General features: G+C 43.6%; 3 protein-coding genes across 6 annotated transcripts in view; all 3 read right to left on the bottom strand.

Moving 5' to 3' along the window:
* Positions 1–26,153, bottom strand: part of LOC144682565 (BTB/POZ domain-containing protein KCTD14-like) — a 1,380,231-nt gene that overhangs the window by 579,958 nt on the left and 774,120 nt on the right. The gene's annotated exons all lie outside the window — the stretch shown is intronic.
* Positions 1–26,153, bottom strand: part of ints4 (integrator complex subunit 4) — a 445,537-nt gene that overhangs the window by 150,942 nt on the left and 268,442 nt on the right. The gene's annotated exons all lie outside the window — the stretch shown is intronic.
* Positions 1–26,153, bottom strand: part of rsf1a (remodeling and spacing factor 1a) — a 111,620-nt gene that overhangs the window by 11,463 nt on the left and 74,004 nt on the right. The window contains exons 6-14 of one of the 2 annotated variants that reach the window (XM_078544959.1): positions 23,629–24,980; positions 20,507–20,692; positions 19,404–19,508; positions 17,726–17,805; positions 16,671–16,725; positions 15,411–15,496; positions 12,164–12,231; positions 6,944–7,151; positions 595–791 (exon numbers count right to left, since the gene is read on the bottom strand). In XM_078544959.1, coding sequence (XP_078401085.1) covers positions 595–791; positions 6,944–7,151; positions 12,164–12,231; positions 15,411–15,496; positions 16,671–16,725; positions 17,726–17,805; positions 19,404–19,508; positions 20,507–20,692; positions 23,629–24,980 — 2,337 coding nt within the window. The remainder of the gene's footprint in view (positions 1–594; positions 792–6,943; positions 7,152–12,163; positions 12,232–15,410; positions 15,497–16,670; positions 16,726–17,725; positions 17,806–19,403; positions 19,509–20,506; positions 20,693–23,628; positions 24,981–26,153) is intronic. The other variant, XM_078544960.1, reaches the window with a different exon arrangement.

Genomic DNA, 26,153 nt, shown 5'->3' with positions numbered 1-26,153 from the left:
GTGATTGTAGTTTTCCTGAGTTCTGCCTCTCTTCCATTTCCTGATTTACAGCTATTTCTGGGATGTTACTCGTATCTTCTATAGTGAAAACCAATGCAAAATACCTCTTCAGTTCATCTGCCATCTCCTTACTTTCCACTACTAATTCCCCAGACTCACTTTCTAGAGGACCAACACTCACTTTGTTAACTCTTTTATTTAAATATCTATAGAAACTCTTACTATCCACCCATATATTTCTAGCTATCTTTCTCTTGTACTCTAATTTTTCCCTCCTTATTAATCTTTGTCATTCTTTGCTGTTCTTTATATGCTGTCCAATCTTCTGACCTGTCACCCATCTTTGCGCAATTATATGCTTTTTCTTTAAGTTTGATACTAGTTGGTGGATCTGAAATGGGGTTGGAGTTCAGGCACCACCGTTGACCTTAAACATATTGGAATGTCTAAGGTTGTGAAAGGTGCTATAGAGATGCAATTCTTTTCTTGTAAAATCTAGCCTCACACATGCTGATAACCATGGAACACAAACTCAGCAACTTCAGGATAGCAGAAGGGGAAATTGGGAGGGAGGCGCAATAAAACACTTTGTACCTCCATGTTCTTCTTCATCCTCCTCATCCTCATCTGAATATCTTTTCACTTGTCTTCCCCTCAACCGCCAACTCCGCCTCATTGGCTCCACGTACTTCCGGTGCCTTCCTCGCCGACGTACTTCAAAACCCTCTTCCTCATTTGAGACAGGTTCTGCCTCACTATCTCGGTCAGAGATCTCAAATTCTTCTTCACTGCTAAATGGGCAAATGTTTTGAAAAGAGAGCCATTAACTATGCTTTATCATTGGATTACTACACAAGCTCCTTTGAAAGATATTAGCTGTATTAGTTAAATTGGTGCGCAGATATAAAGCGTCATTATTTTTCTAATTATGCTTTAGCTGTCAAGCGTAATACTTGCTTTGAGACTGGGTGACGTATTAGAAAGATGTTGGCCATTTATTTCTAAATTTTTGTGTTCAAAACCCAGATTGATGAGATGAGGGTCCTTTTCATGTTCCACGTAAAATGGGTTTCAGAAATTTCAATCCAATTTCTGGGCCCAAAAGCACAAAGCGAGAAACTTGACATAAGAATATGAGAAGACCATTCAACGCTTTGTGCCCGCTCTGCAATTCAATTAGATTATGGCTAATCTGTACCTCAACTCCATTAACCCACCTTACTTACTTATCTTGGAATAGCCTTTACCCATCGGATCATCTCAGTCCTGATAGCAGCAATGGTTGGACAATTGGGAGAAGAGAACTTTAGATTTTTACTACAGTGTGAAAAAGTGCTTCCTTATTTCCCTCCTAGGGGGAGGTAGTGGTGTAGTGGTATTATCACTGGCCTGGTGATCCAGGGACCCTGGGTAATGCTCTGGGGATCACTGCAGATGGTGGAATTTGAATTCAATAAAAATCTGGAATTAAAAGTCTAATGATGATCTTGAAACCATTGTCAAATGGCATAAAAACCCATCTGGTTCACTAGAGTCATAGAGGTTTACAGCACAGAAAAAGGCCCTTCGCCCATCGAGTCTGCACCGGTCAAACAAATACCTAACTATTCTATTCCTCTTTTCCAGCACTAGGCCCATAACCTTGTATGCCATGGCATCGCAAGTGCACATCCAAATACTCCTTAAATGTTATGAGGGTTTCTGCCTCTACCACCCTTTCAGGCAGCGAATTCCAGGTTCCCACCACCCTCTGGGTGAAAAAATTCTTCCTCACATCCCCTCTAAACCTCCTGCCCCTTACTTTAAATCTATGCCCCCTGGTTATTGATCCCTCCACCAAGGGGAAAAGTTCTTTTCTGACTACCCTATCTATGCCCATCATAATTTTATACACCCCAATCATGTCTCTCCTCTGCTCCAAGGAAAATAACCCCAGTCTATCCAATCTCTCTTCTTAACTAAAACTCTCCAGCCCAGGCAACATCCTGGTAAATCTCCTCTGCACTCTCACTAGTGCAATCACATACTTCCTATAATGCTGATTCCAGAACTGCACGCAATTACTCTAGCTGTGGCCTAACCAGCTTTTTATAGAGTTCCAGCATAACCTCCCTGCTCTCATGTTCTATGCCTCGGCTAACAAAGGAAAGTATCCCAAATGCCTTCTTAACCACCTTATCTACCTGTCCCGCTACCTTAAGGGACTGGTGGACATGCACACCAAGGTCCCTCTGATCCTCGGTACGTCCCAGGATACACATTCATCGTGTATTCCCGTGCCTTGTTTGTCCTGCCCAAGTGCATCACCTCACACTTATCAGGATTAAATTCCATTTGTCACTGGTCAGCCCTATATCCTCCTGACTATTTACCACCCCACCAATTTTTGTGTCATCCGCGAACTTACTGATCAGCCCTCCTACGTTCAAGTCTAAATCGTTTATATACACCACAAACAGCAAGGGACCCACTAATGTCCTTTAGGGAAGGGCATCTGCCATCCTCACCTGGTGTGGCCTACATGTGGCTCCAGATCCGCAATAATGTGGTTGACTCCTAATTGCCCTCTGAAATGGCCTAGTAAGCCAATCAGTTGTAACAAACTGCTAAAAAGTCAATAAAAAGAAATGAAACTGGACAGACCACCCAGCATCAACCTAGGCACAGGAAACGACAACACCAGCCCTGTGCTGTCAACCCTTCCTTACTAACAAAATTGCCAAAACTGGGAGAGCTGTCTCACAGACTAGTCAAGCAACAGCCTGACATAGTCATACTCACAGAATCATAGCTAACAGGTCATGTCACAGACACCACAATCAACATCCCTGGCTATGTCCTGTCCCACCAGTAGGACAGACCCAGCAGAGGCACAGTGGTATACAGTTGGGAAGGAGTTGCCCTGAGAGTCCTCAAATTGGACTCCAATCCCATGAAGTCTCATGGCAACTGGTCAAACAGGGGCAAGGAAACCTCCTGCAGATTACCACCCTCCCTCAGCTGATGAATCAGTGCTCCTCCATGTTGAACACCAACTTGGAGGAAGCACTGAGGGTGGCATAGGCACAGAATGTACTCTGGGTGGGGGACTTCAATGTCCATCATTAAGAGTGGCTCGGTAGCGCCACTACTGACCGAGCTGGCCAAGTCCTAAAGGACATAGCTGCCAGACTTGGTCTACGGCAGTTGGTGAGCGAAACAAGGGGGGGAAAAACATACTTGACCTCATCCTCACCAACCTGCCTGCCACAGATGCATCTATCCATGACAGTCTCGGTAGGAGTGACCACCGCACAGTTCTTGTGGAGATAAAGTCCCGTCTTCACATTGAGGATACCATCCATCGTGTTGTGTGGCACTGCCACTGTGCTAAATGGGAAAGATTTCAAACAGATCTAGAAACTCAAGGCTGGGCATCCACAAGGTGCTGTGGGTCAGCAGCAGCTGCAGCACTGTACTCAACCACAGTCTCTAACTTCATAGCCTGGCATATCCCCACTCTACCATTACCACCAAGCCAGAGGATCAACTCTGGTTCAATGAAGAGTGCAGGAGGGCATGCCAGGAGCAGCACCAGGCATACCTAAAATGCTACATCATCCTGGTGAAGCTATAACACAGGATTACTTGCATACCAAACGGCATAAGCAGCAAGTGATAGAGGAAGCCAAGTGATTCCACAATCAATGGATCAGGTCTAAGCTCTGCAGTTCTGCCACATCCAGTTGTGAGTGTGGTGGTGGACAATTAAACTCACTGAAGGCGGCGGCTCCACAATATCCCCAGATAGGGAGGTCTCCAGCATCACAGGTGCCAATCTTCAGACAATTCGATTCACTCCACATGATATCAAGAAACTGCTGAAGGCACTGGATACTGCAAAGACTAAGGACCCTGACAACATTCGAGCAGTAGTGCTGGAGTTGTGCTCCAGAACGAGCCACCCCCCTAGCCAAGTTGTTCCAGTACAGCTGCAACACTGGCATTTACCTGGCAAAGTGGAAAACTGCCCACGTGTGTCCTGTACACAAAAAGCAGGGCAAATCCAAACCGGTCAATTACCGTCCAGCCAGTCTACTCTACATCATCAGTAAAGTGATGGAAGGAGTCATCAACAGTGCTATCAAGCGGCATTTGCTTAACAATAACACGCTCACTGATGCTCAGTTTGGGTTCCACCGGGCCACTCGATTCTTGACCTCAGTATCCTGGTCAATCATATAACTAGGGTTATGGATAGAGCTTTAAACTAACAGAGTGTGAGGAGCCTTCTGGCGAAGGCAGAATTTAAAATCCAAGGAGAAATGTCGAGGTAATAGAACAGTGTAGCTATGTGGGTAAAGACGTGCAGAGTGGGACAGTGTCTAACGATATTAGTTAAGATTCCTGGACTGGACTCCCAAGTTCTGGGTACGATCTGGTTAAAGTAGACAATGTTTAATATTCAAGGCACTTACTAAGAGAATAAAGCCACAAAATTCCACAGGTTTTGAACAAACAAAATTAAATTTTACTGCACAAAGTCAGAAACATAAAGCAGTTTACAACATGTATATTATGCTCTAACATTCAGGTAAAAATGGAGTACATGTGAATTAACAGCAAAACTGTGGTCAAACACCACACTGCACAATAAATGGAAAATGTGTCCAAGACAGAATCCACGGACTTCTCAACAACCTAACAGACGTCAGTAAACACCGAGTCAACCAATCTTGTTGAAACTCTGTCCCTCTCTCACGAGGGATTCCAGTCTTCAACTTCGAAGATCTCGCCTTCGAATTCTCTCCAAAGGTTGCTCTTACTCGGACGGCCTCAGTGACAGCCCAGCTCACATCCCCCCGCGTCTCCAAAGACTCCATTCCGCTGGGTTCCCAAACACAAGTGTAAAATTGCTCAGGTATGTCCTGCACGCAAAAAGCAGGCCAAATCCAACCCAGCCAATTACCACCCCATTAGTCTACTCTTGATCATTAGTAACGTCACTGAAGGGGTCATTAACAGTGCTTTCAGGCGGCACTTGCTTAGCAATTGCCTGCTCACTGACGCTCAGTTCGGGTTCCGCCAGGGCCACTCAGTTCCTGACCTCATTACAGCCTTGGTTCAAACATGAACAAAAGAGCTGAGCTCCAGAGTTGAGGTGAGAGTGACTGTGCTTGGCATCAAGGCAGCATTTGACCTAGTGTGGCATCAAGGAGCCCTCGCAAAACTGGAGTCAATGGGAATCAGTGGGAAAACTCTCCGCTGGTTGCAGTCATACCTAGCACAAAGGAAGATAGCTGTTGGAGGTCAGTCATCTCAGTTCCAGGTCATCACTGCAGAAATTCCTCAGGGTAGTGTCCTCGGCCCAACCATCTTCAGCTGCTTCATCAATGGCCTTCCTTCCCACCATAAGGTCAGAAGTGGAGATGTTTGCTGATGATTGCACAATGTTCAGCACCATTCGTGGATCTGAGGAGTCATGTCCAAATGCAGCAAGGCCTGGACTATATCCAGGCTTGGGCTGATAAGTGGCAAGTAACATTCATGCCACACAAAAGCCAGGCAATGACCATCTCCAACAAGAGAGAATCTAACCATCACCCCTTGACATTCAATGGCATTACCATTGCTGGATCGTCCACTATCAACATCCTGGGGGGGTTACCATTGACCAGAAACTGAACTGGACTAGCCATATAAATACTGTGGCTACAAGAGCAAGTCAGAGGCTAGGAATCCTGTGGTGAGTAACTCACCATCTGACTCCCCAAAGCCTGTCCACTATCTACAAGGCACAAGTCAGGGGTGTGATGGAATACTCTCCACTTTTCTGGATGAGTGCAGCTCCAACAATACAAGAAGCTTGACACTATCCAGGCTAAAAGCAGCCCGCTTGATTGGCACCCCATCCACAAACATTCACTCCCTCCACATCCGATGAACAGTGGCAGCAGTGTGTGCCATCTACAAAATGCATTGAAGAAACTCACCGAGGCTCCTTAGGCAGCACATTCCAAACCCACAGCCTTGACCATCTAGAAAGACAAGGGCAGCAGATAGATGGGAACACCACCACGTGCAAGTTCCCCTCCAAGTCACTCACCATCCTGACTTGGAAATATATCGCCGTTCCTTCACTGTCACTGGGTCAAAATCCTGGAACTCCCTTTCTAACAGCACTGTGGGTGCACCTACACCATGTGGACTGCAGCAATTCAAGAAGGCAGCTCACCACCACCTTCTCAAGGGCTACTAGGGATGGTCAATAAATGCTGGCCCAGCCAACAAAGCCCACATCCCGTGAATGAATAAAAATAAATCTTAAATCTGTGTCCTCTGGCTGTTGACCCTCCTGCCAGTGGAAACAATTTTGTCTTATGTACTCTACCAAAGACAATCGCAATTTTCAATACCCTTATTAAATCTTCCCTTAATCTCAATGCTCTAAGGAGAACAATCTTTTCATTCTGGTGACGCGAACGATGTTGGCAAGTTCTGTATCTGTTTCGCAACCCAAGTTGTCGAGACTAAGAAGGGTGCGCCTTCTCCTTGGATCTGCCGCAATCCTTTTTGGAGATGGCACTCCCAGTGGTGTTCGACGCCTGAAGAATAGTCAATTGGAGTATGCACCAGGGGTTACCGGGTGCTTGTTGAGCTGCCTTCAAAGGAGAGGGGGCTAAAATCTGTAGAATGGGGGAATACATAGAATATACAGTTTAGAAACCAGTCATTTGCTGCAACTAGTCAGTGGTAGCGTTTAAATTCCATATGAGCCTCTTCCCATTCTGTCTTCTTCAACTCAGCCTTTCAGCATCATCTTTCTATTCCCTTTTCTCTCATGTACCCACCCAACTTCCCTTTGAAAGCATCTAACCTATGTGCATCAACCACTTCCAGTGACAATTGGTTCTATATGCGAGGGTGTAAAGAGTAGAAAGAGAAAGAATTAAATCATCTTCACCTTTCACTTATTTTGAACTCCTCCTCACTCTCATCATCTTCAAGTGTGCTATCGCTGTCAAGGTCATTCAGTCTTCGCCTTTTCTTGCGTCTACAGGCAGCTTCACGTGTTGGTCGCTTGCTCTCTTTCGACCCTGCGAGTATAGTTGAGATATCTTTTCCCAGGGATTGGCCAGTGATATTTGCCATGTCTTTGCCTCTTCCAGTACCTATTGGAATAGCATACATAACAAAAAGCATAGAGTCAAAAATAATATGACTTGGAGCGAGAAATTGCTGGTTCTTTCTTATGTGACTCCAACAGATTTTCTTCCAACAAATCACAGGTACAAAATTCAAATTACCATTAAGGGAATTGAAATAAAGCGATTTTCAATTGTTCAAAATGGAAATACTTTAGCCCTAGGGGCCAAAGCCCACAGTTTCATTGAGGTTGTAAAGAGCAGGAGGGATTAAGAGATGTTAAATATTCACAATTAGTTAAGTTGGAGTTTGAAGCTAGTAGGGAGGAACAGAAAATCAAGGGAGGCTTCACCTAGCTGTTTCACGCTTCTACTGTGCAGCAGCAACACAAGTGGTATTCGCCACCAACAGGATGCTGCCACCAAGCCACAAAGACATTCTGCCGATCACATAAATGAGTAATGTAGTATATGAATTTCAGTGCCAGTGTGATGCTAGGTATGTAGGCCCTACATCCCAAAGCCTGGCGGATCATATCAAACAGCATGTCCCTCCTGCTATTCGCAATGGGCAAGGTACAGACCGTACCCAATTAGCCTCCACTTGCAAAACTCAAAACAAAAAAAAGTGTCCAACATTAAATGTGATTCCGTGATTGGACAGTATTTGCTAAATAATCTTCAGTGTGCTAAAAATTACGCTGACAACCAATTTAAGTTTATCAGTTGGGCTCGCAGTGTGTTACATTTGCGTGTGCTGGAAGTTACATATAGTAATACACAGGGCCCTGCTCTTTGCGGACAGAAATAACATATACACACAATTCGCCTGTTTCAGCTAAACAAAATAAGTGACAGCCATTTGCTCAATGTAATGCCTTGACCGGAGTCAAGCTGCCTGGTTTAAATTTCAAACAATGCTTGGTAGTTAACTCTCAGTCACCATTAACTGGTGCATTCTCCAGGGCAACACCTCCTACCAGAGTCCATTTACCAACCAATCAACACACTCTTCTCATACAATATAAAGCTGTTACTTCCACTGACATTGGTTTTCTTGCGATTGTCCTGATGAGTGCAAGATGAAAAGCTTCAACAAAAAATCTTCTTTCAGCAATACTCAGGTTCTGTACTAAAAATGACTATTTGTATACCTGAGACCAATACTGTACACATTACTCCAGATGTGGTCTCATCAGTGTCCTGTACCTACAATGAAGCATAACCCTCCTACTTTTATATTCAATTTCCCTTTTAATAAACGGTAGCATTCTATTAGCTTTCCTAATTACTTCTTGTACCTGCATACTAACCTTTTGTGATTCATGCACTAGGATACCCAGATCCCTTTGCATCTTAGAACTCTGCAATTTCTCACCATTTAAATAATATGCTTTATTTTTTATTCTTTCTCCCAAACTGGACAATTTCGCATTTCCACGTTATACTCCACTTGCCAGGTCTTTGCTCACTCACCTAACTTGTCTATATCCTTATGTAGCTTCCTTGTATCTGCTTCATAACTTACTTTCCTACCTTTCTTTGTGTCATCAGCAAATTGAGCAACCATACCTTCAGTCCCTTCATCCAAATCATTTATATAAATTGTAAAAAGTTGAGGCCCCAGCACTGATCCCTGTGGCACACATCCTGCAAACCAGAAAAAGACCCATTTATGCCTTTACTCTGCTTCCTGTTAGCTAGCCAATCTTCTATCCGTGTCAATGTGTTATCCCCTACACCAGTACATCCACCAGTTCCCCTTTATCCAAAGCACATGTGACTCCTTCAAAGGCCTTCCAATAAATTGATTCAGCATGATTTCCCTCTCACAAAACCTTGTCGACTCTGCCTGGTTACCTTGAATTTTTCCAAGTGCCCTGCCATAACATCTTTAATAATCATTTCTAACACTTTCCCTATGACAGATGTTAAGCTAACTGACCTGTAGTTTCCTGCTTTCTGTCTCCCTCCCTTTTTGAATAAAGGAGTTACATTTGCTATTTTCCAATCGAACGGAACCTTCTCCGAATCTAGGGAATTTTGGAAAATTAAAAGCATCAACTATCTCCCTAGCCACTTCTTTCAAGACCCTAGGATGAAGTCCATTAGGTCCAGGGATTTGTCAGCCCACAGCTCCAATTTGCTAAGTACCACTTACCTGGTGGTTGTAATTTTTCTGAGTTCCTCCATCACTTCCAATTCTCAATTTACAGCAACTTTTGGGATTTTACTACTATGCTCTATAGTGAAGACTGATGTAAAATACCTGTTGAATCCATCTACCATCTCCTTATTTTCCATTATTAATTCTCCAGACTCACTTTTTATGGGACCAACGCTCACTTTGTTAACTCTTTTCTTATTTAAATATCTATAGAAACTCTATCCTTTTTTTATATTTCTAGCTATCTTTCTCTCGTACTCTAATTTTTCCCTCCTTATTAATCTTGGTCATTCTTTGCTGTTCTTTATATTCTGTCCAATCTTCTGACCTGCCACCTATCTTTGCACAATTATATGCTTTTTCTTTAACTTTATAACTGGTTTTAACTAACCACGGATGATGGGGCCACCCTTGGAACTTTTCTCTAGTTGGAATGTATCTATTCTGTGTACTCTGAAATATCCCTTTATATGTCTGCCACTGCACCCCTATTGACCTATCCCTTAACCTCATTTGCCAGTTTACTTTAATTAGCTCTTCTTTCATGCCCTCATAATTGCCCTTATTTAAGTTTAAAATACAAGTCTTGGATCCACTCTCCTCTTCCTCAAACTGAATGTGAAATTCAATTATATTATGATCGCTGCTATCTAGGGGTGCCTTCACCTAATCCTAATTAATCCTATCCCACTACACAATACCAGGTCTAGTATAGCCTACTCTCTGGTTGGTTCCAGGACGTGCTGTTCTAAGAAACTATCCCAAAAACATTCTATGAACTCATCGAGGCTACCTTCACCCATTTGATTTTCCCAGTTTATAGGTAGATTAAAATCCCCCATGATTATCGCCGTACCTTTCTGACAAGCTCCCATTATCTCTTCCTTCATACTCTGTCCTACCATGTAGTTACAATTAGGAGACCTGTGCACTACTTCCACAAGTGACTTCTTGCCTTTATCATTTCTCATCTCAACCCAAAGCACTTCTACATCTTGGTTTCCTGAACTTGTCATCCCTCTCTAACGTGCTAATACCATTATTAACAGAGCCACCCCTCCATCCTTTCCTATCTTCCTCTCCTTCCTAAATGTCACGTATCCTTCAATATTCAGGTCCCAATCTATGTCATCCTGCAGCCATGTCTCTGTAATGGCTATCAGGTCAGAGACTAGGAATCCTGCAGCAAGTAACTCACCTCCTGATTCCCCAAAGCCTGTCCAGCATCTACAAAGTTCAAGTCAGGAGTGTGATGGAATACTCCCCACTTGCCTGGATGAGTGCAGCTCCAGCAATACAAGAAGCTTGACACCATCCAGGACAAAGCAGCTGCTTGATTAGCACTCCATCCTCATTCACTTGCCGCACCACCGATGCACAGTGGCAGCAGTGTGTACTATCTACAAGGTGCACTGCAGGAATCCACCAAGCCTCCTTAGACAGCACCTTCCAAACTCAAGACCACTGCCATCTAGAAGGACAAGGGTAGCAGGCAGATGGGAACACCACCACCTGGAAGTTTCCCTCCAAGTCACTCACCATCTTGACTTGAAAATATATTGCCGTTCCTTCACTGTTGCTGGGTCAAAATCCTGGAATGCCCTCCCTAACAGCACAGCGGGTGTACCTACACAGAGACTGCAGCGGTTCAAGGAGGCAGTTCACCACCACCTTCTCAAGGGCAATTAGGGGTGGGCAATGAATACTGGCCTAGCCAGTGAAACCCGCATCCCATGAACAAATGAAAAAAATAGATCATGCTTATTTTTTTCTATCCTCCCTCTAAGTTTATGTTTTGTTTTGAATGCTACATACATTCAGATACAGAGCTTTCAGTTTTGTCCTTTTATTCTTTTTTGTAACCTATATGCCTTGACTGCTGTTTTACTCTTAGATTCTTACTCTCTATCCCTTCCTGTCACATTCTGCTTATCATTTCCCATATTAATACCTTTCTCTCTTGCCTTATCTCTACTTGTTGCTTTACCACATCTTCCCAAATTTGATCCCTTGCCCCTACTATTTAGTTTAAATCCCTCTCTACTTCCCTAGTTATGCGGCTCGCAAGGACACCAGCCCCAGCACAGTTCAGGTGTAGACCATCCCAATGGTACAGCCCCCACTTTCCCCAGTACTGATAGCTGCCCTCTGGCATGGAGCACTGACAAGAGTCAACCACATTGCAGTGGTTGGAGTCACTGGAGTCAAATGTAGGCCAGACCGGGCAAGGATCGCAGATTTCCTTCCCCAAAAGGGCATTAGTGAATCAGTTGCATGGTTACCATAACTGAGACTAGCTTTCGATTACAGATTCTATTAACTGAATTTAAATTCCACGAGCTGCTATGGTGGGATTTGAACCCATGTCACCATGACATTAGCCTGGGCCTCTGGACTACTAGGCCAGTAATATTACTACTATGCTACAGTCTCCCCTTTTTCTCTAGACTTCCCAAACAGGAGAACATCCTCCAAGTATCTAATGATGAGACTTGCGATACAACTGGGATGCATGGAACAGGATGAGACACCTCAAACATTCCTTTATCATCACATTCCAGTTCTCAATTGCTAAAACTGTGGCAGGAGCTCTGAAATTCGACATTTGTAACTAAGTTGAAGATGTTGTCACGACTCTGGAGAATCTGTGCATGCAGGAAGCGAGGGTGTGCTCAGCATCCCATTCTTGCCAACCTGCACTGCTGTATAAACAGGGATGATCTGGTGCAAAAATAAATCAGCACTTATTACTCACACGCAAGGGGTAAGAAGGGGAAACTTAGACACAAAATTGCAGACACAAGGTAATGAACGGAGGATGTGAGCGAGGAGAGAGAGTCAAGAGGTGAAAAGACTGACGTGTGACAATGACCTTTGCCCTCTGCTTCCTGTATGTCTTCGTGTATAGCTTCATCAATTGCATCATCAAAGTCATCAAACCTGCAGGGTTAAAAAAAAGAACTGCATTGAAGTTTAATATTTGGACCATTCGTGAATCTATAGCTACACAGAGAAAAGCTTCAGGTTGGGACACGATGTTTGCAAAACAGGAAAACTAGAGCACCATCAATCCCCAGCACCAGTAAAATAGGACCTTTTTTGAAAAAAAAGACCCCAAGTCACATTATAAAGGACAAAAACAGTTCTGTTGAAGGGTCATGAGGACTCGAAACGTCAACTCTTTTCTTCTCCGCCGATGCTGCCAGACCTGCTGAGTTTTTCCAGGTAATTCTGTTCTTGTTTTGAATTTCCAGCATCCGCAGTTTTTTGTTTTTATCACATTATAAGGGCATGGCCAGACATTTCTGGCTGTGACCATTAAGGAAACCTGACACGTCCCCTTCCCGTCCCTTGAGAAAACCTGCAATACTCCCAAATGCACCTGCTTGGCTCAGTGGTAGCAGCAGCACTCCCACCTCTGATTCAAAGCCTTCTGTAGACTTGAACACATAATCAATGCCGACAATCTAGTGCAGAAATGAGACACTGATGGAGGTGTCATTTTTTTATAAAGAAAGACTTGCATTTATATAACGTCTTTCACGATCGCAGGACATCCCAAAGCGCTTTACAGTCAGTGAAGTACACTTTGAATTGTACTTGTGATATAGGGAAATGATGGCGTAGTGGTAATGTTACTGGTCTAGTGATCCAGTGGCCCAGGCTAACGATCTGGGGACATGGGGTCAAATCCCACCAGGACAGCTGGTGGAATTTAAATTCAATTAATAGAAAGTCTGAATTGAAAGCTAGTCTCAGTCATAGTGACCATGAAACTATCATCGATTGTTGCATAAACCCATCTGGTTCACTGATGTCCCTTTACGGACGGAAATCTACTATCCTTACCCAGTCTGGCCTGCATGTGACTCCAGACCCACAGCAATATGGTTGACTCTTAACTGCCCTCTGAAATGGCCGAGCAAGACACAATTCAAGGGAAATTAGGGATGCACAGCACATGCTGACTTTGCCAGCGTCACCCACAACCCATGAAAGAATAAAATTTTAAAAAGCGTAGTCACTGTTGGAATGTAGGAAATGAGGCAGCCAATTTGCACACAGCAAGCTCCCACAAACAGCAATGTGATAATGACCAGTTAATCTGTTTTTGCGATGTTGATTGAGAGATAAATATTGGCCAGGCTCTTCTGTGAAATAATGGCCGAGGAATCTTTTATATCTGCCTGAGAGGGCAGACGGTTTAACATCTCTTCTTTTGAATTATGGCACCCCCATCAGTACTGCATTTCCTCAGTAACACACCGGATAGTCAGTCTCGATTTTGTGCTCAAGTCCTGGAGTGGGACTTAAATATGGAGGTAAAAAATCCCATAGCACTATTCAAGCACAGAGTTCTCTTGGTGTCCTGACAAACATTGATCACTTAATCTATGCGACCAAGGCACATTAGCTGGTCATCTATCTCACTGTTTGTGGAGCCTTGCTGTGCTCAAATTAGCTGTCATATTTCCTTGCATAACAATGGTGGCTACGCTTCAAAACTAATTTATCTGGTGCTACACAACTGTTCTTTTATTTTTAACTGAATGCATTCCACAAACTCTGAAATCAGCAAATGATGTTTAACTCCACATTAGGCGGTGGCATGGTGGTATTGTCATTGAACTGGTATTCAGACACCCAGGGTATTGCTCTGGGGACCGGAGTTCGAATCCCACCATGGCAGATGGTGGAATTTGAATTCAGTAAAAATCTGGAATAAAATTTCCAATGACGACTATAAAACCATTGTCGATTGTCGTAAAAACCCATCTGGTTCACTAATGTCCTTTAGGGAAGGAAATCTGCCGTCCTTACCTGGCCTGGCCTACATCCACGGCAATGTGGTTGACTCTCAAATGCCCTCTAAACAAGGGCAATCAGGGATGGGCAATAAATGCTGGCCCAGCCAACGACTCCCACATCCCATGAATGAATATTAAAAAAAATTAAACATGATAATGTTTATTTATTACTTTAAATGCAGACACCTCTTCCCTCCCCAAATCAAAAAGGAGATATTTTTGATTAGAATTTTTTTGCCCTGACATAAGAGGGCCTAATCTATTTATAACTGAAACAGGGCCAGTATGTTTCACTTGTCTTAACAGTGCACCTGCACTGCACTTTTATATGATAAAATATCCCAAGGAGCAAAATCAATCTGCCCGGTTGTAAACTTAGTTGACTGAACATATGGTCAAAAAGATGGGTTTTGAAGAGGCTTTTGAAGCAGGTCTGGGTTGGAATATGTAGGACGAAAGATTTTTTTTCTTTATTCTTTCATGGGATGTGGGCATCGCTGGCAAGTCCAACTTTTGGTGCCCATCCCTAATTGCCCTTGAACTGAGTGACTTGCTAGGCCATTTCAGAGGGCAGTTAAGAGTCAACCACATTGCTGTGGGTCTGGAGTCACATATAGGTCAGACCGGGTAAGGACGGCAAATTTCCTTCCCTAAAGGACATTAGTGAACCAGAGGGGTTTTTATGCCAACAATAATGGTTTCATGGTCACCATTACTGAGACTAGCTTTTTTTTTAAAATTCAGATTTATTAGAAATAGAGATTTAGAAATTACAAAGCTAGGTCATAAAAGAGTGACAAGTTACTGATGAGGGGGATGTACTGAAAGAGGACTGTAGCTTGTAGGCTGGGGCAGATTGTGGAAGTTAGTGGAAAGGTGATTGGGGGGGGAAAATGAGATATTGGAAGACTGGGGTTGGGGTGGGGGTGTGGGTGTGGGTGGGTGGGTGAAAGAGGGTGCTGACTGATGCTCAGCTGCGGGTCAAACCAGGCACCAAAGTTGCATACCTTCTGGCCCAACCGAAGTGGGTAGCCAAACAAGAGACATGAAGTTGGAGGCACGGGAAATGAAGCAGGAGCTGACTAAAGCAACATTCACCAACTTTCAACTGGAGAAAGAGCTGGCTCATTTACATAGAATGGAGAACCAGAAACAACATCTAGGATCACCCTGATCTTTATAATCAGGACCATACCAAGCGTTTGCATTTAACTACTAAAGTGGGAGGGAGAGAAAGATGCATATAATTGACATTTCTTCTTTTGAACACGGCACAGTAAATTACACTTGCACAATAAAACAAAGCCTTACCTGTAATTAATAGATCTCCGTGTCCGGCCCGACCGCCTTTCCAAAGATTTGAAATCTTTTATTTCAAGTTCTTCGGTTACTGCATCCTGACAGAAACGAAAGTATTAAACATTAGGGAGTTTTAACATTAGTAATATAAAATGGGACTGGTACGGAAATCCCGTCAAATTAATTCACAAATGAAAACAGAAAACGCTCCAAATACTCAGCAGGTCAGGCCGCACCTGTGACCTTTCATCCGAACTGGAAAAGAATCAAACAGGTTTTATGCAAGTACAGAGGCATGGAAAGGGGGAGGCAAGGAAGGAGGAACAAAAGGGAAGGTCTGTGACTGGAAAGGAAAGATTAAATTGCAGAAAACTGCAGATGGTGAAAGGCAAAAGGAGATGGTAATGGCCAGGTACTTCCATCAAACCTGTTACATTTCCTGCCTTTTCTGTTTTTCATTCAGATTTCCAGCATCTGCAACACTTTTCTTTCATGCCCCAGTTTGCAAAATACATACCCGTTTCCACATTTTATACCAGGAGGGCACTGCTTCACTACTTCTCTACCCCATGACTCTCTTGGTACAGCACAACAGGACAAGAAGTCAGTCACAATATTTTGGCCTTTTGTTCCAGTTTTTCACCCCACCCAATCCATTTCTCTGCCCTCCCCCCCCACCCCCCTCCTCAGGTTAGTCTAGACAGTGAGCATCAGTAAGCTAATTAGCATCGCAGCCAAGCTTGAACCTGTCCTCGCCAGATCTGCACACCATTTGTGGCAGGGGGCAACTCTTATTGGTGTGGCCCTCTGGGAGCTGATACTAATTTAAAAGAAAAATGCAGCGATGCAGCACTACAATAATCAGCCAAAGATCTTGGGATAAACCTAGAAAATGCAGAGGCAAATGGGAGTCAGCATCTGAAAGGGAAAATAACATTAGTTTAATGTTCAGGTGGGATGTTCAGGATTGTTCGGGCATAACTCACATTTCAAACCATCTTGTCTTTCCTCTTTCAGATGCTGACTGACCTATGTGCATTTCCAATTGCTTTTAACGTTTCATTTCAGACTGCTCACATCTGAGCTGTGCTTATTTATATTTTGAAGCATCAAGATTTTGACTCAAAGTAAACGTGAAAGGGCATGGATAAACCTTCATTCAACCTCTTTGTAAGTAAGAAGCAATTTCTTCATGTTCATAGCCCCAAGAGGTCAAATTAATCTTTGCTTTTTTAAAATCCTTGTCTCTTTCAGCATTTGAAGTATACTTACTTTTGGAGTAATAATATTTTCCACATTGATTCCCACAAAGGCCAGCCTCTCTTTCCTGTAAGAGAGGGAGTGCATCATTTTTACCCACATCTTTTCAAATCAGAAAACCAAAATTTCCAGCACATGTCTTAAACAAAAACTGAGAAGTTACTGAAGGACATCGTCATGATTGGGAGGGGCAAAAGGGATGAGGTAAAACCAGGAAGAGGTAATTCAGTGATGTCCAGCTAGATTTTCAAAAGGTTGGCATAATCACAGAAATGGTGTCAATATTTTACTCCACAAACCTGTGAGGGTACTTCCACTCTTGTTTAGTCCCTATACCTTTTAAAAATTGCATGAACTAGGATTGTACTGTATTCCCTTGAGTACTAAGATTAAGGGGTAATTGAATTAAAATCATTTATTGATACAGCACAGGGACCCCATTTGGCCCATCCTGCTAGTGCCAGCTTTTGAAAACAAGCATCCAATTAGCCCCACCGTACCTCTCTCTTTCCCCACGGCTCTTAATTTTTTCCCCCCTTCAAGTGTTTATCCAGTTCCCTTTTGAAGGTTACGATTCAATCTGCTTCCATCTTCCTTTCACATTCTCATTATGGCAGGAGAATCAAAAACTTTATTTGGATGCCAAACGTGTTGGTTACAGAGGAGAAAGCAGAGCGAGGGGCGTGAGGAGGCCCAGTGTTTTAAGGTGCTGAGGACAAATGGATAACAACAGAAGAGCCAAATTCCGCTTCTCAATACAGGGAGATGACGGTGGTGGTGCTGGGTCATGGGAAAGCTTAATCGCAGCCTGAAGAGGAACAGGAAAGGAAAATTCAAAACAATGGCCGCAGTAGATACAAGATTATAAACGGAGGCAGGATTGCAGACTGGAGTAGAAACACCAAAGCAGCAAAACTGAATTCCAGTGGGAGCTTGATACAAGTGATAGCTAATCGATTGTTTGAGGTACCGCCTGCCTGATTTTCATTTTCATTGATTTCAGAAGCAGAACTCCACCCAAGCCTCTAGAAGTGGGTTAATGCAGTCCAGGTTTTTTTTGTTTTTACCTTCTCTCTGCCCTTTCCTTCTTTTTTATCATCACATCTATATTTTGCAATTGTTCTTCTAGCTTTTCACATAGAAGTTTCTGCAGACAATAAAAAGAGGACATTTAGTGCAGTCACATATTTCCCCCCCACCCCGCCTTACAGAAGTAAATAGCTATGACTAATAAATATGTTATTGCCACACTGAAAACCTAACAAATTCGACAGCACACCTTTTGACAAATAGGCAGCATTTTTCCCTTCATGTGCATACTAATATTACTGTAGTTTTCAACAAGAAAATTACAAGATTATTTTTTGTGGTGCGAAAAGCCATTCAGCCCATGCTGGAAGTACATCTACTGTTTTCTTAAATAACGAACCCCTCCAATTTCTATTCGACATATATAGTGTTCAGAAGAATAGCCTCTTGACATTCATGCTCATTTTGCCAGTTTGCACCCATGTCAGTTTTCCCTACTCTTGCTTCAAACTGAAGTTGTGTCAGAATTTACTGTCACCTCTCTACGAGATCTCCTCTTCATTGCTGCTCTTCAGTGTCTCAAAGGTTCACCCATTTTTAATTTTAACTAAATAGGGATTAATCTAATGAGTGGAATCACATATAGGCCAGATGGATTAAGAATACAACAACATAAGAAATAGGTGCAGGAGTTGATCATATGGCCTCTAAGGTTTGCTCCTTTTCTCAATAAGGTATTTGATCCTCGACATAATGCCGCTTTTCCACCTTATCCCCATGTGCCTTGATTCTCATGGTGCCCAGAAATCTATCAACTGAGCATGCACAGTCCTCTGGGGTTGAGAAATCTAAAGATTTACAACCCTCTCAGGTGAAGAAATTTCTCATCTCAGTTCTAAATGGTTGACTCCTTATCCTGAGACTATGACCGCTCATTGAAGCACCTCAATATCCTTGGAGAGAAAGCCAATAGAAACTTGGGCTTACTACTCAGATCCTGAAAAAGAGGAAAGACTTCCTACAAGCTCTACAGCCACCCAGGCAAAGATCACTCAAACCCACAGAAGGGAGAGTACAGAATGTCCCCAACCTCAAACCACAGGATCAGGGAGATTGGTCAAGGCACCTCAGAGGCAACCCTGATACCTTGGGCAGGTTGGGTTGGGGGGGGGGGGGGGGGGGGGGGCGAGGTTTAGGGGGATGTAACTGTGATGAGCATGAAGAGTTGGGGGGGTGATGGAGAGTAAAGCGTTAACATCAGAGGCAGACATAATACTGATGTAATAATGTCAGATCATATGACTGAGAGGTAAGAGAGCTGGAGGGAGGAGAAGCTCCAACCTCCTGTAGGAGGTCCAAATGTCTAAATATTTGCTGTAAATGAAAGTTATGGTTAACAGGACTATGGACTCAAACAGCACACTTTTGGGAGACTAGGCAAACCCCAAAATCCTGTCTAAACTCCTACCATACAACACCACACAACTCCCTAGCCAGGGGAAGCAAGACTCTCAGAATCTATTCTGTCAAGTCCTCAAACAACTGCTCAAAAGCCAATTATCTTCCCAGTGAAACAAGAGGACGGGTGACAGACAAGCCACCAAGCCACATTCACCCACATTCTGCGAACAAATAAGAGAAAAAGACTGAAGGCAAGCTATTGTCCAATTTTAAAATCTTACTGTAGCAATGCCTGTATGAAAAGAAGTTGCTTACATGTTGGCAGGGTGGGCAGAACCATTCTCCATCAGGGATCGTCATCAATGGAGGTCGTAGACAAGCTGTATGATAACCACTGTCACAGGAGTCACACAACAGAATCTAGGCAAAACAGTTATACAATTAATGAGCAGCAACTCAGGCCAGATATTCAATTACTTTCCTCAGAAATGGAGAACAATATAAATGTAAGGGTAACTCTTAAATTTCTATCTAAGTTCTGATGAAACATCATCAAACTGAGAACATTAACTCTGTTTCTTTCCACAGTTGCTGACCCGCTGAGTAATTCCAGCATTTTTTGTTTTTATTTTAGATTTCCAGCATCTGCAGTATCTTGTTTTGGTATTCAATTATCTCATTGACATTTACCCATCTCTACTCCAAGGACATTGATATCTTAATTGGGCAAGGATCCACAGACAACTATATTTTGCCCAAGTCACTATGATGTGTGCGAGTCTAAATGACGATGGCTAGAAGGCTATTCAACTTGGCAGTAATCATAACAGCTGATCTCACCTGATGCCTCTAAGCATAGGTTTGTAGTTCAAATCAATTGAACAGCAGTCAGGAGTAGGAGACCGTTTTTCTCTCCTTAAGCATGTACTGCAACTTCCCTGGGCCAACTCCTGGAGCTTTTGCACTGTACTTCCACATATTGTTTTGTTGGGCAGAGATAAGATTTATTTGTTAATTAGGTTAGGGTCTACATTGATGTTTTCCTATTGGGTATGACCAAACATAAACTAACAAATGCTCCCTGCTTCACACAAGGGCTGATGAACACATGGTGAAACTACAAATATAAGCGGGTTAGAAATGCACCTGCGGACATGATATGACGGCAGATTTATTATTCATTTCAGCTTTCATATTTGGCGATTAAGTTGACAAGATTGGACGTAAAGAAATTACGCCTAAAATGCTGGTGACACTTCATCCCTCATTGAATTACCAGTTATGTACTATGTTGTGTTGGGAACTTGCCCTCGAAACGTAGTCCAGTATGTCAGTGGCGGCTTAAAACAAGTAAAAGAATCAGAGCAAGAAGAGAACAAGCTAGAAAACCAACTCTGTCCCTAACCAGTTAGACCTACCAATTCAGGGTGATTGGATAAGCCACATTTTTTACAGGGCTCATCATCTTCTGGTGCCCCTTCCTCCTCCTCTTCACTACCTCCGTCATCTTCTTGGGCAGTCTCGCTCTCTTCACTCGACTCCTGGGGTCTGCGTCTGCCCCTTGATTTGGTCCATCTGGCTCTCCGGCTGGATTTACATTTGCGCTGTAATGTCAACAGCAGACTGTCAGAAGCAAGCCTTAAGTCATACCTCTTCACAATGTGCTGGGTTGCATATCACCATGTGGATCTGCACTGTGGAAGTCCAACAGAAATGTGAAGAATTGAAAGCAATCTTCACACACCTAGAATTCAATGTCCCACACACAAAACACTAATTTTCCAGTTGAAAACAGTGCACATCACATGCAAAGAAGGAAGCACTGGATGGGGGACATGGTGGCATTTTAGTAAGTCACTGGACCAGAATTCCAGAGACCCAGGCTAATGTTCTGGGGACAAGGGTTCAAATCCCACCATGGCAGCTGGTGGAATTTAAATTCAATTAATAAATCTGGAACTGAAAGCCAGTCTCGGTATTGACCACAGAACTATTAATTGCTGTAAAAGGAAGGAAATATTTTTTAGGGAAGAAAATCTGCCATCCTTACCTGTCCTGGCATACAGAGTGACTCCGGGTCCACAGCAATGCGGTTAACTCTTAACTGTCCTCTGAAATGGCCAAGCAAGCTACTCAGTTCAAGTGCAATTAGGGATGGGCAACAATTGCTGACGTTGCCAGTGAAGCCCACATCCCATCAAAGAATTAGAAAAAAAGGTCCAAACCCAAGGACAAGGGAGCCAGGTACATGGGTCAGTTCCTATTTCTCTCACACTCCCCTGACTTGGGCATATACCGGCCATTCCTCTGTCGCTGGGTCAAAATCCTTGTACTCCCTATCTGGTAGCACTGAGGGAGCGGCTTCATCACAAAGCTTGCAGCACACAGGTAGTCTGCTACCACCTCAAAGATGACCAGGGCTTTGTAATAAATACCTGTTTGCAGAGAATATATTTTTAAGAATGTTTCAATAAGTTCTTTACAATCGCGACACGTGGACCTTCCGTGATACATGTTGCTGGTCTGCATGGGGGCAGAGGGCTGAGCTCGATTCCTTGCATTCCCAACCCATTAGAAATGACAGCCTGCAGTGTTAGTTTTACAATCAGCTGCTCCAATTCTGCAGAAGTCAGAACAATGCCATTACCTGTTAAGAGTTTAGAAGAATGTGAGGTGATTTTACTGAAACATATAAAGATCCTGAAGGTACTTGACAGGGTGGATGCCAAGAGGATGTTTGCTCTTGTGGGGGAGGCTAGAACTAGGGTTTAAAAATTAGGGGTCTCCCATTTAAGATTGAGAAAAAATTTCTCCTCACCTTTGAGGGTCATTAATCTGTGGAATTCTCTTCCCCAGAGAGCAATGGACGTTGCGCCACTGAATATATTCAAGGTTGAGTTAGACAGATTTTTGACTGACAAGGGAGTCAAGGGTTATGGGGAGCAGGCAAGAAGGTGGAGTTAAAGTCATAATCAGATCAGCCATGATCTTATTGAATGGGGGGGAGGGGGCAGGCCCGAGGAGCCGAATGGCCTACTTCTGCTTCTATTTCTTTTTTTAATTATTCATTCATGGCCAGCATTTATTGCCCATCCCTAATTGCCTTTGTTCAGAGGGCATTTTTAAGAGTCAACCACATTGCAGTCTGGAGTCACATGTAGGCCAGGTTTCCTTCCCTAATGGGAATCAACAGTTCCAGGTTTTTTAAAAAAATTGAATTCAAATCCACTATCTGCCATGGTGGGATTCGAACCCGGGTCCCAAGACCATTGCCCTGGGTCTCTGGAGTACTAGTCCAGTGACAATACCATTATGCCACCGCCTCCCACCTCTTGACAACTTCACCCGTAGCTACCTTCGACCTGCTTTCCATTTTATTCCCTCTTCCACTTCCCCTCCTTGCCTTTCTCATGTCTTTTCACGGAGATGGTCTTTGGTATCATTTCACATTTCTTTCCAGCTTTTAATGCGTCAGTCTAGAGCCCAATGCGTCCAAGCCTAATATGCCCCTCACTTTTCCAGCAAATATCACAACAGCAAGAAGGGGAGCTCACCTTCTTCCTAATTTCAGGGGCATCAGGCCAAAGTTGTAGATTGCAGGATAACTACCAGCATAGCAGAAATCAGTGAGGTCAGTAAGGATCAACCCTCTCATCTTATAGCATCCACCCTATACAGTCCATTCACCCAGTAAGTCAGTCACGATCTTCTTTACGGTAAGGATTGTTAAGAGCATGGAATGTTTTGACAGAGAAAATAGGGGAGGCAGAGGCTATTGTACATTAAGTGTCAGTGCCAAGTGGCCTACTCTGTACGTACGTACTTATGAAGGGAATAGCGGGCAGCTATTTGAAGAGGCATGGCACTGGAACTAGATATAAAGAGTTGTAGCACAGAGCTGGCACAGACATGACAGGCCAAATGGGCTTCTCTGTGCTGTAAGCTTTTTTGAGCACAATTTATTTGAAAAGCCCATAGCTTTATTGACTACAATAATCCAGTTGTCAATTAAAATCTCTCAACTAGACTGGTTTGGCAATACTGTACAAGCTCTGCTTCGCAGGACTAACGTTTCTATCAAGTGTTTTGCTCTTTGTTTACCTCTTTTACCTCAATGCATAGTCGATAGTGGTTATCTTATTGGACTAGTAACCCAGAGGCCTGGATTAATGCTTTGGGGACAAGCTCAAACCCCAGAACAGCAACTGGGAAATCTAAATTTTATCAATGATATAAATCCTGGAATAAAAAGCTAGTATCAGTAATGGCGACCATAAAATTACAGGGTCGTTGTTAAAAACCCATCTGGTTCACTAATACCCTTTAGGGAAGGAAATCTGCCATCCTTACCCGGTCTGGCTGAAATGTGGCTCCAGACCCAAAGCAATGTGGTTGATTCTTAAGTACCCTTTGAAATGGCTCAGACAGCCCCTCACTTGTTTTCAAGGTGCTGACTCACCACCACCTTCTCAAGGGCAATCCAGCCTTGCCAGCAACACAAACATTTTTTTTTGACTTTTAAACAATCATATCACTGTACCTTTGCTCCTTTGGAATCTTTCTCCATCTTTTTCTGGTTCTCATCCCGATTTGGACTCGGAGGTGCTGGTTCTTCTTCTCTCTTGCTCGCTCTCTTCTCCTGGCTTTCCGTCACTTTCACCGTGGGTTTGGATATTCTCAGCGATCTCCTTAAGCACCTTGTCCCATTAGGCTCCGTCTCCTGTTTCTCTTCCACCTGCTCAACTTTCTGGGGCGCTTCTTCCTCCGAAGTCTTCCCCAGCATCTGTTGCCTCAATGATGATCTTGTTCTCCTCACAGGCATCTTCTCTGTACATTCCTCCTCCACCTTGGTCAAACTTGCCTGTGGTGTGTTGGGTGTATTCTTGTCAGGCAGCTTTGTGCCTAGGGAGCTCTTTGAAGAATCCTCCTCGTCCTCACATTTCGACCTGGCTTCCTCAGTAGGCTTCACAAGCTCTGGGAGATCATGGTCTGCAGCTTTCTCCTTCACTGTGCAGTTCTGGTTTACCTCAACTTTATTTCCGCTTTCATGATTCTCCCGATTAAGGCTCGCTGGCAAATCAGAGTCCTGCTTGCTTGAGCTGTCAATGCCGTTTTCCTCCTCTTTAGTTGGGCATGCATGTTCAGGCTCCTGGTTCTTTTTCTTCTGCTCAGCCTTCTCTGCAGCAGAAGCCTCCATGTTTCCCTCTTCAGTTTTGTGGTTGTTCACCTTGGGTCCCGCAGCTATCTCGCCATTCATCAGTTGCTTTCCCTCCGCCTTCTCCTCGGGTACCTGCTTTACTGTCTCACCTTCTGCTTTTGATCCTTCTTTCAATGGCTCTTTGACAGGAGTCATGGATTTGCTGAGGGGCCCCTTTACTGAGCTGTCATAATCCTCAGTCAGTTTAATTTCACGCTTTTTCATGGGGAGTTTTGCCTGCTTGACGGTTTTCAAGGCCCTTTCGAGCTCTTCCGGGGATTTCTCTTTGATATCGTCAGGAGGTTCCACCTTGATGCAGATTCCCAGTTTTTCACGGTCTTCAGCTGTCAACTTACCAGTGCAACCTTTGGAATCACCCGAGCCTGTCAGACTGACCACTTCTACTTTTGCAGCTGTGTTTTCTCCTTCGGTTAGCTTACTAATTTTCTCAAGGCTGTTCTCTTTGGTCAGTTTAGTGTCTGCACCTTTCTCATCAGTGTTTTCTGACACAAGCTGTTCTACCTTAACGGTCTGCTCTGCCTTTGAGCCATCTTCATCTTGCTCTTTCTTGATTGTCCGCATTTTTTCCCCATCTCCCGGAGAGGTAGTCGCGGTTGGAGATGTTGGATTTGACTTGGGGGCTATTTCAGGTTCCTTCTGCTGCCCTCCTATTGTCTTGCCAGTTTTCATTTCTTCTGTTCAAAAGTTTTAAAAATGTGTTAATCAAAGAAAGAAAGCTTGCATTTATAAAACTCCTCAACATATCTCAGAAATGTCTCAAAAAGGCTACACATACAACTAACTTTTGGAAATGATCAAACAGCAGAATAGTCTCAAATAACAGCGAGATCAGAACAAGCTAATCTGGTTTATGACGCTAAATACTGTAGATGCTGGAAATCTGGAACAAAAACAAAAATAAAAATAGCTGGAAAAACTCAGCAGGTCTGACAGCTTCTGCGGAGAGGAATACAGTTAACGTTTCAAGGATGTTGGCTGAGGAAGAATGTTGACACATTCAGATTAGCATGCTCCTCGCCAAGTAACGGCACAAGATGCTCAGCACCATTCGAGCTAAATGAGGGGTTGGTTAACCGAAAGGTAACATACAACAGACCCAAACCTGCACAGTCTACAGATAAAAGGAAGGAAAATGAGACGTAAGACGCACTGGACACCAGAATTAATTGGGAGCGGGTGGGAATGTGATGAGATGCACAGTCCAATCATTTGAAACTGGGATCAGGTGGAATGGTAAGATAAAGATGCTCATTTGTCTCCAATTGCACAAGTCAAGGTTTCTGTTCCTAATTATTTGTAATGATCCCCATTGGAAAGTTTGTGCATGGGATGTTAGGCAAAGGGAGGATGTGATGCACTGGGGCAGGACAAACAAGGCATGGGAATACACGATGAATGGTAGGACCCTGGGAAGTACCAAGGATCAGGGGGTCCTCGGTGTGCATGTCCACCAGTCCCTTAAGGTAGCGGGACAGGTAAACAAGGTGGTTAGGAAGGCATATGGGATACTTGCCTTTATTAGCTGAGGCATAGAATATAAGAGCAGGGGGATTATGCTGGAACTGTATAAAATGCTGGTTAGGCCACAGCTAGAGTATTGCGTGCACATTATAGGAAGGATGTGATTGCACTAGAGAGAGTGCAGGAGATTTACCAGGATGTTGCCTGGGCTGAAGAGTTTTAGTTATGAGGAGAGATTGGATAGACTGGGGTTATTTTCCCTGGAGCAGAGGAGATTGAGGGGGGACATGATTGAGGTGTATAGATAGGGTAGACAGGAAGGAGCTTTTCCCCTTGGTGGAGGGATCAATAACCAGGGGGCATGGATTTAAGGTAAGGGGCAGGAG

This window comes from Cetorhinus maximus, chromosome 7 (genome assembly GCF_964194155.1).
Source record: "Cetorhinus maximus chromosome 7, sCetMax3.hap1.1, whole genome shotgun sequence".
NCBI classification, from domain to species: Eukaryota; Metazoa; Chordata; class Chondrichthyes; order Lamniformes; family Cetorhinidae; genus Cetorhinus; species Cetorhinus maximus.
This window is presented reverse-complemented; position numbering and strand designations above follow the sequence as displayed.